The 16,333-nt window shown below is 29.3% G+C and overlaps 3 protein-coding genes across 5 annotated transcripts; 1 reads left to right on the forward strand and 2 right to left on the reverse strand.

Moving 5' to 3' along the window:
* Positions 1-1,620: 1,620 nt before the first annotated feature.
* Garnet (adaptor-related protein complex 3, delta 1 subunit-like garnet) lies at positions 1,621-7,847 on the reverse strand. The gene is made up of 14 exons (XM_076386593.1): positions 7,561-7,847; positions 7,342-7,437; positions 7,134-7,262; positions 6,294-6,704; positions 5,792-5,865; positions 5,104-5,547; positions 4,792-5,022; positions 4,552-4,714; positions 4,296-4,478; positions 3,838-4,222; positions 3,485-3,753; positions 2,828-3,418; positions 2,348-2,749; positions 1,621-2,272 (listed from the first exon to the last, which is right to left on the reverse strand). Exons 1-14 carry the CDS (start codon positions 7,654-7,656, stop codon positions 2,177-2,179), a joined length of 3,570 nt encoding a protein of 1,189 aa, XP_076242708.1. The 5' UTR covers positions 7,657-7,847; the 3' UTR covers positions 1,621-2,176.
* Positions 7,848-8,720: 873 nt separating this feature from the next.
* LOC143184397 (uncharacterized) lies at positions 8,721-12,247 on the forward strand. Its single transcript, XM_076386594.1, has 3 exons — positions 8,721-9,060; positions 9,493-9,835; positions 9,906-12,247. The coding sequence occupies exons 2-3, from the start codon at positions 9,533-9,535 to the stop codon at positions 11,853-11,855; spliced, it is 2,253 nt and encodes a 750-aa protein (XP_076242709.1). The 5' UTR covers positions 8,721-9,060; positions 9,493-9,532; the 3' UTR covers positions 11,856-12,247.
* An 832-nt stretch (positions 12,248-13,079) lies between these two features.
* Positions 13,080-15,253, reverse strand: LOC143184527 (uncharacterized). 3 transcript variants are annotated; one of them, XM_076386832.1, is made up of 5 exons: positions 14,606-15,253; positions 14,234-14,341; positions 13,977-14,120; positions 13,689-13,876; positions 13,080-13,587 (listed from the first exon to the last, which is right to left on the reverse strand). In XM_076386832.1, the coding sequence occupies exons 2-5, from the start codon at positions 14,306-14,308 to the stop codon at positions 13,431-13,433; spliced, it is 564 nt and encodes a 187-aa protein (XP_076242947.1). In that variant the 5' UTR covers positions 14,309-14,341; positions 14,606-15,253; the 3' UTR covers positions 13,080-13,430. The 3 variants fall into 3 exon arrangements, with proteins under 3 accessions (XP_076242947.1, XP_076242948.1, XP_076242946.1); XM_076386833.1 differs by lacking the exon at positions 14,606-15,253 and adding an exon at positions 14,564-14,575; XM_076386831.1 differs by lacking the exon at positions 14,606-15,253 and having other exon boundaries at positions 13,082-13,587; positions 13,977-14,168; positions 14,234-14,461.
* Between the last annotated feature and the right edge of the window lie 1,080 nt (positions 15,254-16,333).

Here is a 16,333-nt window from a genome sequence, read left to right on the forward strand (position 1 = left end):
ACTTATAACTTATCCTTATTTTCAATAACTTTTTTCACTTCTGCTTTCTTGTATTTAATATTGTGATATATTGAATGTTTAGGGATTTTATCTGTATACAAATTTATACCATTCATAATAAATTAAATAATTCATTACATCCATAGAAACAAACATTACAAGCCTTTAATAATTCTTTTTATGCTTTTGATTAAGTTATTTAAATAATCTTTTACAGGATTTACATGATTAATTCTGTATATCAATTTATAACTTTGACTTGTAGCAACTAACTAATAGTTGCTTATAGCTTTTTTGAAAACTGAAAATTTGTTCACATAAACTGTTCACTTTATTATTGGCGAATGGTTTAATTATTACTTAATATAAATCAGGATGAAATATCTCAAATAATTTTTATTTTGATATATGTATGTATGTTTTCTTAAGGAATGAAAAACGAAAGTTTACATTTCAAATATAAACTATAATATTACGAAATACAAGATATACATATATATATATATATTCCTTAACAAAATAAAAAAAGGATTTCTTGCATAAAATATATTTTTAACCAATAAATTCCATGTTATTCCTCATATACCAAATATAAAGAGTAAGAAAATTTTGCTATAAATAAACATAACAGATTATTACCAATAAGTTTATCATATATGAACTATAAATAATGTAAAATATATTTTAAGTTTTGACAAACTGATAACGTCATTTAATATTATATATAAATGCAAACATGAAAGAAAATATTATTTCTTTTAAATAGATTACTTTTATATTTTTATTATATTTAAGGACGAAATTGATACTAATTCTTTTTTGGCACAACTGTCATTGTATTAGTATACAAAAATTTCTGTTACAAAATATATGTTCCCAGATAGAGCACTAAAAGAAAAGAAAATTCTTTTGCTAGATATAAAGAAGAAATATATAAAAAAAAAAGTTGAAGCATGATTTTATTTTTTGTATTATTTGTATGACTGAGTACTGTAACAAGTACTTATCAATATATGTCTAATATTAGTAAACTGGAATAACTATTCGAATTTCAAAAAGTTATTAAATAAACATAGAAAAATATTATGCGCGAGTAAATTAATTACATGGTACAAGATACTTTTTTTATATAAATGAAATCCATTTTTGGAAGATATTTAAAATGAAAATATTGTTTATCAGTATAGGATACAAGTATTAGCTATTTACATTTGGTGTTCCATGTATTACTGTTTTGCGTATCTATATATGCTTATTATAGATTTTTATAAGTATTAAATTATTGATATTACAAAGTCATTACATGCAGGAAGTATACACTCCGCTGAAAAACATTGATGTACATTCACACGAGTCGCGAGTATCCTTGATGTATTTTACAATTTAATAAGAAGTTCAACAATATAGTTATGATATTAATCTTCTAATAACATAAAATTGAAGATATCAGTTTATAAAGTAGTTAATTTCTAATATATGATATTTGTAGTCTTTTTATGACGATATTTTACAATTGAATAGTCTTACAAATAATATTTTATATTCTTGTAATCTTTTTCTCCACTTTGACAAAATAGTTTAATATTTTAATATTATGAACTATACAAATAGTTTTTGTTCATATCCATATGAAACTCGATTCAATCAATATTTAAGAATATTACACTCTTAAAACTGTTACAAAAATTGAGGATTAATATTTACAGTTACGTAAAAAGTTCTTATTAATTAAATGACCACAAAGTTAATTAAAATAAATATTTCATTTTCTTGTCTACTATCTTATTATTGCACTTTAATTTACGAACTGAAGTTGCGTATAAATAAAATGAACTACTTTCTTTCTGATGTCTTCAATTCTAAATAGTAAATCTCTCTTCCTTTTTTTTTTTAAACGTTATCTCATACACATATATGAATGCATATACGTGTCCATTTATACATATAGATGCATATGTTTATATGTAACAAATTGTATTATCTAAATTAGATGGTAAAGTTTAGATAAGACAGTTTTTTCTGAAAATATTTAATAGGTTTGCAGATAAAGTTTCTATAGCCATTATTTTTTATATGCAATAAATGTTGTTAACTGTTCATCTTACTGCCAAGTAATGTAATGGACATGACCGTAATGAATGATAGGAATCACAAAATAAAGACACTTCACTTCATATCAACAGCATTTCATGATTTCTAAAATTTCGCATACTACCGCTGACAATAGACTACTGTTACCTTTGCCTTCAATTACCAAATTGTTTGATGATTTCTGCAAAATTAAAATTTCATATCACTTATCCTGTTACATATCAAATTTACAAATATTTACATAAAAATCACTTACATTATATTTTAATAAAAAGCACATATGATCTCCTTTCAAAGAGATTCCATATAAAGATGCAGTGTCGTCAATTCGTTCCACAAGAGTAAGATTACACTTACTGCATATTGTATATAAAATTACATCAAAATCTTGAGACAGAAAAATTTCTTTTCTAGCTTTGTATACAATTCGACCACTTGTAAGTAAATCCGTCAATACATCCTTACGTGAAAGGTTGCTAGACATCAACATACGACATGTTAAAGGCATACTAAAATCAAACTTTTCCTGCAATGTACTTTCTTCATTTTCTAACACATATGTAAGCGTGCCTTTTAGACTCTGACCAAATTGTACATATGTGAATAAGAGACTAATTTCTGTTTCTGCACTAGCATGAGGTGGCAATTCATCTCCAAGCTAAAAGGGAAAACGAAATTTAATTATTTCAGATAACATAAAAAGATCTAACTTAAACATAGAATACTGTTAACTTACGTGTCGTGTCATTACTGTAAACGTATACGAATCGGTTACATCAAAGAATAATTTTTTTACTAATTTTTGGGAGTTATTTGTAACAAATATTGACACGACTAGTTTTTCCGATTCCGATTCGTGAGAAACTTCTTTTAATTTATACATTATAGACAGTACTTCATTTTTAGCAACCTTCTCATACATAGGCAATGGTTGTATCAAGTTTGCATTATCTACAGAATTTGTAAAATTGTATCTCAAATCTGGTAATATCTCTTTCGACGGCGTTGAGATTCCAGCCGTTTCTTCATAGTCTGAGATCTTTTTCTCTTTTTTACTTTTAGTCTTTTTTCTTTCTTTTCTTTCTTGTAACATACCGTCTGTAGTAGTGGTTTTCTTATGCTTTTCTTGATTTTTAGACTTTTTACGTTTAGCATCTCTTCTTTGTGAATCTTTTTCACCGAACACCTCAGTATATTCAGCATTAATAGGAGACTGAACTTTTTCTGCTGAAATATCATTTTCCAACCACATATCAGTAAGTTCCAATGGATTGTCATATTGTTTCTCTCTATGTTCTTTAACTTTTTTCTTAGATTTTTTATGTCCCTAATAAATACAATTGTTGAAAATAAATATATAATATAATTTAAATATCAATAAAAAAAAAGTTACCTTTTCCTTTTTCTTTCCTTTACTTTCAATATTTTCTTGAAGCAAATTATTTTCAGCGACTCTATGTTCTAAAACAGGTAAGCGTTCATCATCCCTTAAAGGCATATCTAAATCAATATTTAAAGCTCTGTGTGGATCATTCTCATCTACATGATCATAGTTATCACTATCACTTAATTCTGCACCTGGTGGAAGTTCACCTATCCCTGTATTTACCATTTGCATAGGATAATCATCATCTAGTTCGTCTTCTGAAGCTGATTTTTTGTCTAATAAAAGTTAGATGAATTTAATTAATTAATTAATTGTCTAATACAATATAACATAACGTGTAATATAATATTTAAACTTACTTTTTTTAGATTTCTTTTTCTTCTTGCCATGTCCTTTATACCTCTTATGGTTGTTTGTAATTTTTAAAGAAACTGGAATATCTAACTCCGCAACAGGAATGTTTTCAAATTCTTCATAAATATTAGATGAGTTATGATATGACGTAGAATTCTTGAATGTGCCTTTTAAATAATGTGGATTATTTTCTTGTTCTTGTTTTCTGGCTTCGCGACGTTTTTCTAGTTCTTCAGGGGACGGTTCGCTTAAATGTCGTTTCGAATATGAATCACTTGCTTTTTCTGTCTTAACAAAAATGTCGTTCATGTCTAGATCTTCTGAATCAGAACTTTCTGAAGGTGGATCATTAATCCATGAATCCAGGTCCAGATCTTCAGGAATTGGTACCTGAAAAACAAAGAAGGTAACTTATGTAATTACATATACTAGAATGTAAAAACTTACTACAACTAATTATTACCTTTCTTTGAGCTTTAGGAGCCACAGGATTAAGTTCACCTTCAAATGTTTCCATCAATTCTTGTGCCAAGCCAGGATTTTCTTTCAAACATTCAAGTAAAACTAATGCAGAACTAGATCTTTCTTGGACTTCCAAGTCTCCACTGCGTGCGAGAGCTGCTATACTATATTTCAGTTCATAAATCTACAAAATGTATACGTTACAATCAATATCAATATAAAAATAAAAAAGCAAGGTTAAAAACTTCATGATATACCTGTTTCATGGTTTCAATATCTCCATCACTTTCAGCCTTACATAATGTTGCTGTAGCGAGTTTTAGGATATTATGAACATAAACAGCTTGAATATGTCCAGGTAAACTAGAAGCTTGTGGTCGTAACATTGATTGTAATGTTGCTAGAGGATCTTCTAGTTCACTATTCATTTAATACATTGCCAATTATATTGGATTTAAAAACTTAATGTAAAGTAGCATAAATATATAATGTAATACCTGGTAAATTCTCCACAAATCCATGCAGCAGCATATAAAACTTCAGACATTGTTGATCGTGGTTTACCTGTTAGTAAAAGGTATGATTTCTTTAGCAGTAAGGCACATTGTTGAACTGCGTATTTTCGTATAGCTTGTACACGAATTGCTACATCAAGTAATTGAGTTGCTACTAGTGGTCCATGTTTGGTACCTTCCATTCGTGTAAGTTCAACCAATACAGATATGTACCTAAAAATATGGATAAACAATATAAAAATGATACAAGTTAATACAAGTAAAATATGTATTTTAAATTTTTAGTTATTTTACCATTCAAAGCAAGTAACAAATTGATAATTATTTTGTGAACAGATCTGAATAATTTTTGAGAGTAATTCATCTCGATAAGCAGTGCCTTCAGCTTTATCCATATGCACCATTAATTTTTTAACTATTTCCATTAAATTTTTCTTTGACACCATTCCATATAGTAAATCCAAGGCACGCAGTCTTATACTTTCATCTTTATCATCCAAGCATTGCATTATAAGATCTTTATGAGCTTGCACACTCTTAGGATGAGTTTTTAAAATTTTCGACATTGCTAATAACCCCAAATACTTCAGATTTTGATCAGAATCTTCTATTAATATCCTCAACTTCTGAACACATAACTGTATTGAATCAGAGTGATTTGGCATGCCAGATGAAATTGAAATTAATACAGCTATTACTGTATTTATACATTCATACAGTAGGGACATTGCGGATGTACTAAAACCCAGTAAGATTACATAATTAACACCTAATCATATAATGAATAAACTATAATAATTACTCATTTTAGATAATAAAATGAAGGCAAAATATAATAAAACAGTTACATAATTTAACTCTATGCACTCATATACAGAATGTAAACAATATATTTAATATTTTAGAGGATGCTATTTTACAAGCAGCAGTCAAACCTACGAGTGCAATATTTTTGTATATTTAATAAAAATACATTAAATACCTGTGTATCAAATTTGTAAGGGGTTCTATTAATTTTTTGCCAAGCCTAGGTTCTAGAGGTGTCAATGCGCCAAACTGGAAATATAATTGCAGTCTAAGAAATATGATGAGATTTAATATTTCTAAACAGAATTTGCACAACATACAAAACAATTGCTCATAAATACTTATAAAAAGTAAATACAGGCTGCTAACACATACTACAACTAATATCTATTGTTTTGCTATATTGTAACAAGAAAAAATAATCAACTAATATGAAAACCTTGAAATCAGGTCAATTAGTGGTTGAGTAAGTCGCCGACCCATTTTCGGCTCAATCAGTGTTATAGTGGAGAACTGAGCACGTGAAACAAGACCAATATTACTTGGCTCATGTTAGGAAAGTATATATATATATATATAACGTATATGAAATATTTATTAATTATAACAGTGAGCCTACGTTTCCATTAATCTGTTTCACTTTATTTCTATGTAATGAAATATTAATACTCACTTACCAACTTAATAATTTTTATCAACATCCAATTATTGGTAGAAGTTGTCATGAGTTTGAAAAATACAGGCGCTAAACTTAAATAATTTTTCGGATTTTTCCTTGCTAGTTCACAAACTACATTAACAGCAGCACTTTGTACACCGCTATCTGGATCTTCTAATTTCTCTTTCAATCTAGGAAAAGCAGGCCGTAAAGCCTCTGGAAATCGCAAGAAGACTTTGTACATCATTAGCACAGCTTTTTTGCGTAGATATGGCTTTGTAGATGTTAGTAATGTCATTATATCATTAACTAAATCACGTGCAAGATCTGAGCTTATAAAGCAAGATAGACCGCTTAGAGCTAAACCAGCATCATACTGGTTTTGGCTGTTTAAATCTTTGCGAATCATATTGGTAGTTAACATCAAAAGCTGTAAGAAAAGGTGCCAATGAATAATGCTGTATTTGTTAAAAATAATACAATTACTTTAAAAGAACTCAGTCTTTAGAAACCTGACAAATTTTCTTTACATATAACAAATTTGCTAGATTATTTGCTAAATTATGTGCTAGAATACGATAAAAATGCTTGTGCAATATTAGTTTCACAAATTAAGATCACAAAATATTTATTACAATATAAACATTGATGATAAATGAATGTTATATCAACTTTATGAAAGTACAACAACAAAAAGTTTTCACATGCACTATTTAATAAACAAATTTTACTGATAAAGAAACTCATGAATGAATGAAATATCACATTAATGTTTCTGAACTGTCACAGTAAAATATATATAATGTTTATCAGATTTCTTTGGACTATAGTTTTATCCCAATTTCAAATAATATCATACTTCAGTATCTGCATGAAAACTTTGACTTGCAGCCAGATAACCAATTCTTTTATATGTAAATTTTGCAGAAGACATCACTTCGATTATATTGAAACCAGCCCAGCTAATGTCGTATCCCAGCATTTGGAGCTGAATACATTTGAACAAATGATATTAATAAGATCAAAAGTATAGTAGCTTACTCAAATTATACATATCTGAAACTTACATATGTTAGCTTTGCTACAGCATTTGCTTTGACTGCAACATTGTCTTGTCTCAACTCTTGCTTAATTTCTTCTATGCACTGTGCAATATACTTCGCCTACAATAATTGAAAAACACTTACTAACGAAAAAATAATTTAAATTGTTAAGATAAATGAATGAGGTTATGTCATCGTGATTAATATTTGAAAATAATCTGAGATAGATATTCATAAATTTACCTCATTCTCTTTGTTGTTCCTAATTCCACGCACTAAATCCGTCAAATTTTTATCGAACATGCGTTCAAAATTTCCCTTTACCTTACGGAGAGCCATAATGGCATTTAAAAAATAAAATGGTATATTTTCTAGATCGCTTAAAAGGTTTCTTTTCTACATCCGCCCAATATTCCGACTTAATCGGATAACTCGCTTTGATTGCATTACCGTATGCTAGAAACCTTAAACTTCAATCACAGTCTTACATTTACATTTTTTGACAGATCGGCGGACAAGAAAGTCTTTCGACGATCAAACCTAAGAATTGTCACAAATAGATGAACCACTCGGTATCTCATACCGTTGCTCTCGAAATTCTGCAAATGTAAATTCCCACCTTTCGTAGATTCTTGATCAGCTAGTTACAAATTTATCTATTTTGATTGGCTACCTAATAGAAGACATTCCAAGCAGTACATTAAACTCGTTGCTAGATTTGAAGAGTACTTAGACCGTCATATACTGAAGAAATACAAACATTTTGGAACAATATATTGGATTCACGCGATATCGCGGATTCGGCAGCGAATGCATTAAACCGAAACAGAATATACATCTTTTGTCAAGTTTACAATAATTCAAATTTGGAATAAGAAACTACACTTTAATGAGAATTCAACTAGGATGCGGTAACTTTTTAACTTTTTTGCAGATGCTTCGTAGATAACGTGCACTAAATACCCATTTATTTCTAATTCTCTTGCCATTAGTATCTTCAATCTACAATGTAGTATAACAAATTTTGGAAGCAGTACTTGTTACACTACTATACACATGTATGCACTTGTAGATTCGAATCTTTAAGATTTTGCTTAAAAATAAAAATAAACTGTATGTTTCTTATTAATATATCGTGTTAAATATTTTACATTGTATTATGTTGCACGAAATAAAATTATTACAAGGTATGTAAATCAATTATCGCGTTCGCTATCAGATTTGAATAGCAAGTCAGTCGCCATGTGGTAAAGAAATACTAACACACTTTGAAACAGTACACCTATTGGGTCCATGCAATATTGCATGCGGACGCGTGCATCAAAGTGTACATACATACGTCCATATATACATTGACTTTCCTTGTATTGACCCGTCCACAAGTTTCGCAAGTTCCCCATGCACGTCTCACCACGTCTCACTCTGTGAATTCGTTCAGATTGCTCTCAACTTTTGTAGTAGATCTTAATGGATATGTAGAGAAGCCATTGAACAAAAGGGGTAGAGAAGTGATCAATTTGTTCCCATAGAACAGTGTCACAAAAGCAAATGGATCGTAATCGACAATGGAACCTGTGATATTATTTTTTAGCGTACGATAAAGACCTCGCAAGAACTGTGCGTTATAAAAATTGGGGAAACGCAGATTCTCCGAAGCTTCTCGCTAATTCGTCTGGGCATCACTGCTAAGACATTGTGTCTCAACATCGTGGCATGTTTTCGCGGTGCACAAAAGATCCGAAGGTTGAGAACCTCCCATTTTTGTACATTAATCTTTTTTTTTATTTGTCCATTTTAAAAATATGCGCTTTTAGAATAAAATATTCGTGATTCATATGGTGCATCTGAATTTTTGGCTACTTATATGTAGCTACTGTTCGCATTGACGCATCTGAACACGTACTTTTGCCATAGTTTTGGAACTTATGAATTCCTTTGTAATAGATTTTTATTTTCTATTAACAGTCAACATATTAGATCCATTATCATTAACAATATGGGTTAAATCAACTTTTTAAACACATGCCACACATGTTTAAGTTTAAACATTATAAAAAAATTTAATGTTTATTTCATAAAACGGATATTATTTTCTCTTGAAAAGATCACTTGAAATGAAAACAAAATGTGTTTTTTGATAGAATTGCTATGTAACATGTTCTGTGTTATTTACAGGAAGCATACAAAGGATAGGTTGTTTTTTACTTAATAAACAATGACAGGATACTTTGATTTGCCACTTAATATGGATAGAATATGCAGGATTTGTCTCACAGAAGGTGCTAATTTATCTCCTATTTTTTCTACTAATCAAGAAGTCAATGATTTCTCTGCCCTTCCACAAAAGATACAAGTATGCGGATCAATAGAAATTCATGAACAAGATGGACTGCCTTCCTTAATTTGTGATATTTGCATTTACAAAGCAAGTGTTGCTCATGAATTTAGACAACAGTGTCAACTTTCTGATACTAAATTACGAATGTATTATAATAAGCCAACAAAGACTACTATTGTGGTAAATATAACATATCATATTTCTTCATTACATATAGTGTAACAAATATTCATATTCTCAAATATTTTAGGACACTTACACACAAACAGATTCTGAATATAGAACAACATTAGCAAAAAAACAAGCCAGTCAGGACAATTATTTTGTAAAAGAAGAAATGCAAATGGTAGCAAACTCTCAAGAGTTTGTGCAAAGTAATTCATATTCTAGAAATGAATCTAACTTGAGTGCTGATCAAATTGATATACAAGATGAAAAGCTTTTCATATGTTCTATTGGGTTTGAAGGATCTAAAGAAATTGAAAAAGATCCTTGCATCATGGAAAGTAATATACATCAAACTCGACTTACTCAAGGAAGTAGCAATGATATTTCTGAGTCTATGGATGATCAAAATAAACCAGAAGAAAATCAAGACCTCAATCAAAATATGGAGAACAATGGAAAGAAACAAGAAGAAGAGTTCCTCAATGAGAATATGTTAAATGATACTGTTGTTGAAGAAGAACAAGTTCCACAAAAACGTACATCTGCCAGGAAAATAAAATCTGTGCCTAATAAAAATTACAGTGAAGATGAAATTGATGACAATTACTATGATCCAAGCAGTGATAGTCAAGACTCTGGGGAATCAAAATTTAAATGCAAAGTATGTTCAAAACACTATAGTACGCAAAAAGGACTAAAAAAACATTCTCTTGTTCATGAAAAAAAATATAAATGTGATGTCTGTTTGAAAATGTTTTATAAAGAAGAAAATATGGAGAATCATAAAAAAATACATGTGTCAAAACCTCTTGCATGTAAGATATGTCATGCATGTTTTTCTAAACCTCAAAGTTTTGCACGTCATTTAAAGTCCCATACAGAGAAGCTAAACAATATGATTAAAGAAATTAACACAGACGAACAGAAAGATAACAAAGAGCCAAAAAAGGAAACAAAACCTGATGAAGATACAGATGATGAAAATGGTACCATGAATGAAGTTGATGAATTTGAAAATGCACCTGAATTGTACAAATGTGATATTTGTAGTCAATACTGTTCTTCTTTAAAAAATCTAAAAAGACATGCTCTTGTACACGGGGATAAAAAGTATTCATGTACTGTATGTAAGAAATGGTTCTTTAGACCTGATACATTGAAAAAGCACGCGGAAAAACATGGCCATGGTTTATTAGATAATTTAATAGATGATAACAAATTTTTTGACTCTGATGATGACCCGTTCCCAAACACAACAACTAATAGTTCACAGGAAAATGAAAACGTTAAAAAGGAAGAAAGCGACGAAGATGGTTCTGGTGAATATAAATGCCAGCATTGTGATAAAATTATGGCTACGAAAAAAGGTCTCAGACGTCATGTTTCAATGCATAAACCTAAAGCTGAACCAGTTACTTGTGAAATTTGCAGAAAGGTCTGCGCTAGTCAAGCTCGTCTTGTTCTCCATCAAAGGACACATAAACCAAAAGAAAAAGTTCCACGAGAGTATTTGTGTCATATTTGTAGCAAAGTGTATCCAAGTAATTCTTCCCTCACATATCACATGAGAACTCATACTGGTGTTAAACCACATGTGTGTAAAACATGTAATAGTGGATTTACTACAACAACCAGTTTGGCAAATCATACTAGGATTCACACAGGTGATAAACCATTTGTTTGTCACGTATGTAGCGCAGCGTTTGCTGTGAGCTCAGCTTTTAGACGACATTTAACTCGACATACAGGCGAGGCAAACTATCTTTGTAAAACATGCGGTAAAGCATTCAAGCGACTTAGTACTTTAAAAGAGCATACTTATACTCATTCTGGTGAAAAACCGTACGTGTGTAAAACATGTGGAGCTGCGTATAGTCACAGTGGTAGTTTATTTGCACATCAAAAACGTTGTCGAGCTCAATATGGTGAAATGGTCGTAGACGAACACCATCATCAGGTCGCTCATCATATTCATGTGAATAATGTACAGTCTGCAGTGCGGTCACTTGCTGTGATAGGACAAATATTTTAAAAAAGTATGACTCATTGTATCAAATTAATGATTTCATTTGTGCAACATAATGAATTATACATAGACTGTTAAATGACCATAAAGTGTGCTACGATTCATAAGATACAACTTACATTATTGTAGAAATCGTGCACTTATGTAAATATATGAGCAGCTCCTTTTTTACACAGAAATAATTATTTAAGTACTCATACATAATTAATCACCCTATCCGAGCTAGTGCTTTTTGCAACAAAATTTATTTCTTTATCCAGTAACTGAATAGTTATTATACAAATATTTTTTAAAATTATTTTCCATTGATATCGATGATAATTGTATAATTTGAATACATGACTATGTATATTTTGATACACCATTACTTAAAAGTAGGAAATTATTAATTAGTTCAAATTTTTTCTCTGTCTTTCTATTGAAATTTTGATTATATTGCAATGGTAAAATATATTACCAGTATTATAACTTATATTTTGTACAAAATGCTAAATCTATATATTTATATTAATTGATATATGTGTGTTTCATATGTAGTTAATTTCCAATCCATCATCTCTCATCTTATACACTATTAGTGCATTCGTAATATTCGATTCAGTGTAGCAATATTAAAGCAATTATATATTAAGAACTATTTAGAATATTATACTTCATTAACAAAGTCCATTTAATATCATAGAAACCTTTAAAAATGATGTACATTGATAAATAACAATTACATTTTTATATATTATTTAAGTTTATCATTCAATTTGTGTATGAATAACGAATCATTTATAATTACTACTTTTAATTACTATTGATATTTTGCAAAAAAGAGACTGATTCGTATCCATATAAAGATATTAGTAATGAAAACATTGTATAAACCATTTATTAAAAGTAATTAAAAGAAAATATCAAACATTCATCATTAGAAATAACTTTTTATATCACTGTAGATATTTGTTTTATGTATATATCTAAAATATTTTACCAAGTATTAAAACTACTATTACATTCATTGATTGTAAGTACAATTTCATTATTAGTTTTTTAAATATGTGCATTTTAAACTTATTAAATCATTTCACACTTTAATTTTTAAAACATATATAGATATTTATAATAATTTTTGTGATATCTAAGTAACGAAAACATTAACTCCAAAACTTAATTACATCTTCTGTATTTACATTTAACACGGAATGTACTTTGCACGAAATTATAAAATACTAGACATTCATTTTAAATATACATTTATTTTAAAAATAAATTCCAGCAATTAAATTACATCTTAATTAATGTCAAAACTTATTTAACACTAAAATAACAATTATAATTTTAGTAAATATGCAATTTTCACTTACAAATACAATATATTTTTATGGAAAGAATAATAACAAGAGCATAAAAGATGTTATAATAAGAAATTGTTTAATAATAATAATAATCTAATAAATGAAATGTTTATACAGGCATGTGTATGTATTTGAATTATTTTCATTTCATAATTCATAAGAGCTTATAGCAAGTGAATACTGTAAATTAAACCATAAATTTAAATATATTTACAAAATTGAATATGTTCTCATTGGATCATTGACGTTTTTTCTTTAGTAACATGTAACGACGCCAAATAGATGCTCGAGATCGCTTTAAAACTTTTGCTAAATCCGCATATTTTCGTTTTTCATCAAGGTTTATATTGCGCTCTAGGTGATTTAAAATCATCTTGTCTTCTTCGGGAAGAAACCTAAATTCAAACAAATATAAACGCAAGTATAATGTCAAATATAAATTCAATATTCCATTCTTCATCATTTCATTATTTCTCTACTTTTAACAATATGTTACCTTCTTTGTAAACGTTCCTGATATAAATTTCTAAATCTGTGATATACACTGTACAATGTTCTATTTGGTAGACCATCAGCTAGAAACTGTACAAATCTTCTTCTTTGTATCTTGCTGCGAATATAAGCTACATTTTCTTCTCGTAAAAGCAAAAATGGTTGAACTTTTCTGGAATCCCAATTATGTAACTATATAAAAATAAAGAAATTTTAGTAAAATCTTAAATTAATAATACAGTCTGATTATATTTTTCTTCTAAAAATATGAGATATTTTTTAATTGTTATACCTTGCAGAATGACTTCCAGTTATTGCTAATTATTTGATCTTCAGATGGGTGGAAACATCCTTTTTTAATAGCTGAGAATTTTTCGAATTTTTTTATTTCTTGGTGTGTTGGAGGACGAGACCCAGCACGCGTTTCAATTTCATGCTGTGGTAGAACAGGATTTTTTAATTGTACTTTTAAATTTCGTAGGAACTGTAATAAATATAGAATTTTATAATTTACGTGTAATACGAAATAACTAGTATAGAAAACAATACCTGTAATTCCTCTTTAGGAATTTTATTTGTTTCTTTTATATCTTGCACAAGTAAATTAACATCATCAACCTCCATTTTAAAAAATTTATTTTAACAATAAAATCCTTTCTGCATTTAAGAGAAAAAATGAATCTACTAAAGGATACGATTAGTCGACCAAATAATTACATCTTATAATGTAAATGATAACAGTAGTTGATTTTTGTATATCAGCTATTGGTATGTAGGTACCGTTAGATATTATTTAAAAAATGACATATACTTAGGTTTTATAAAAGGTCATTTTTCGCAAAAACGACAATACTTTTTATTTATAAAATGAAATCATACATTTCAATGTAATAATAAACAGCGTATATTTGTACATATTACCCTTTTACTGTTACTATTGTTAACACGACGTTTAACCCGATTAATATACTTTTATATACCGAAAACAATAGATAAAATTATCAAGATGCATTACAAATTACAACGCACATAATTGTACGTATATAACATTAAGAAATTTAAGGTTATATTAAAGCACAGAAAAAATTAAACAGAGAACAGAAAGTATAACAGAATATCGACTATTCTGTACTTTAGGGAATTTCGAATAAATTTGTATTCAGTCTGCTACAAACGTAGTATAGGTGGAACCACTGATCTCTATATCTGGATACGGAGTAGGATTTAGCTCGACGAGAGCAATAGAGGTGCAGCCATATTGTTAGAATACAATAAGTGCGACGCTTGTGGGGAACTCAAGATACTCAGATTTCCAATTCACATGTATACTCATTTTTTCTCTACACTTTACACAATCCCGAAAATCTACTATCTTGTGAATTGTAGAAAATTTTTGTATAAAAGTGACTACATCGAAACTGAATCACCGTCGAATGACGTCGTGTGGCGTTGAGTAGTAGCAAATAGCGCTACAAGTATACATGCGAATTCGAAATCTTAGTATCTCTGGTCCCCTACAAGTGTCGCGCATGTGTAATATCATAATACAATTACTCTCATCAACGGTCTATGCTCCAAAAACCCCATATATACCTATCCAGATATAGAGATCAATGGGAATTTGAAGTATTTAAAGTGGAACTTTGAACGGGCGCCGCCAGTGTAGAAGGGACATGAGAGGGTCATGATTATGCAACTTATGCAACTTATGCAGATTATGCAGCATATAACGTGTTATATGAAATAAAGTGTCAGTATGTCAATAAAATGTCACGGTATAAATAAACACCGCTGTCTACTCGTGGCCTTCTACTGTACCTTCAACACTAGCGACACCTACTCGAATGCCCAATGTTATGCACAGGGCTCTTAGGGATCGCTGTCCGTCCTGATGTTGGAACGAGAGAGGAGGTACACAAAGTTCCATTGATTCTGTTAAAACTAGATCTAGGGGAAATGCATGTTGTAGAAAATTTCGAATAAGCATATGCTGACTTGCTAGAAACATATTTCTGGAAACCTCACCCAGTCGCCGCCAGTATCTAAATCTGTGACTGGCAGAAGGGTCGCTTATTCGACATATAAACTGACATACCCAAATTCTATTTCAGCTTAGGTTCTACTTTAATTCTGTAGCTCAGCAGTGGTAAAATCAACAGATTTTTAATATTTTTACGTAATTTTTTATGAATAAACATAATTTTCCTTACTTATTTCATACAAGTGCATTTAAATATTTTCTCTTTAATAAATTTAACTTACAGAATATGTAACGCAGACATACAATGGGAAATAGTTTATTGAAACAGAGTAAAAACTGCACTTTAAGAGTGATATAATTCCGTTCCTATGGTTTATTGTTTCAGATAGAAATATAGAAAGTGTAAACATTAGTTTTTTAATTTTATAGTAATAAAAATTTCAAATAATTCAATTACTTTTTTATTATTGTAAAATTAAAAAATTAATGTTTACACTTTCTATGTTTCTATCTGAAACAATAAACCGTAGGAGCGAAATTATATCACTCTTAAAATGTATTTTTTACTCTGTATCCGTAAACTACTTCCCATTGCATGTCTGCGTTACATATTCTATAACTTAAATTTACTAAAGAGAAAATATTTATATACACTTGTATAAAATATG

Source organism: Calliopsis andreniformis, chromosome 10, assembly GCF_051401765.1.
Source record: "Calliopsis andreniformis isolate RMS-2024a chromosome 10, iyCalAndr_principal, whole genome shotgun sequence".
NCBI lineage: Eukaryota > Metazoa > Arthropoda > Insecta > Hymenoptera > Andrenidae > Calliopsis > Calliopsis andreniformis.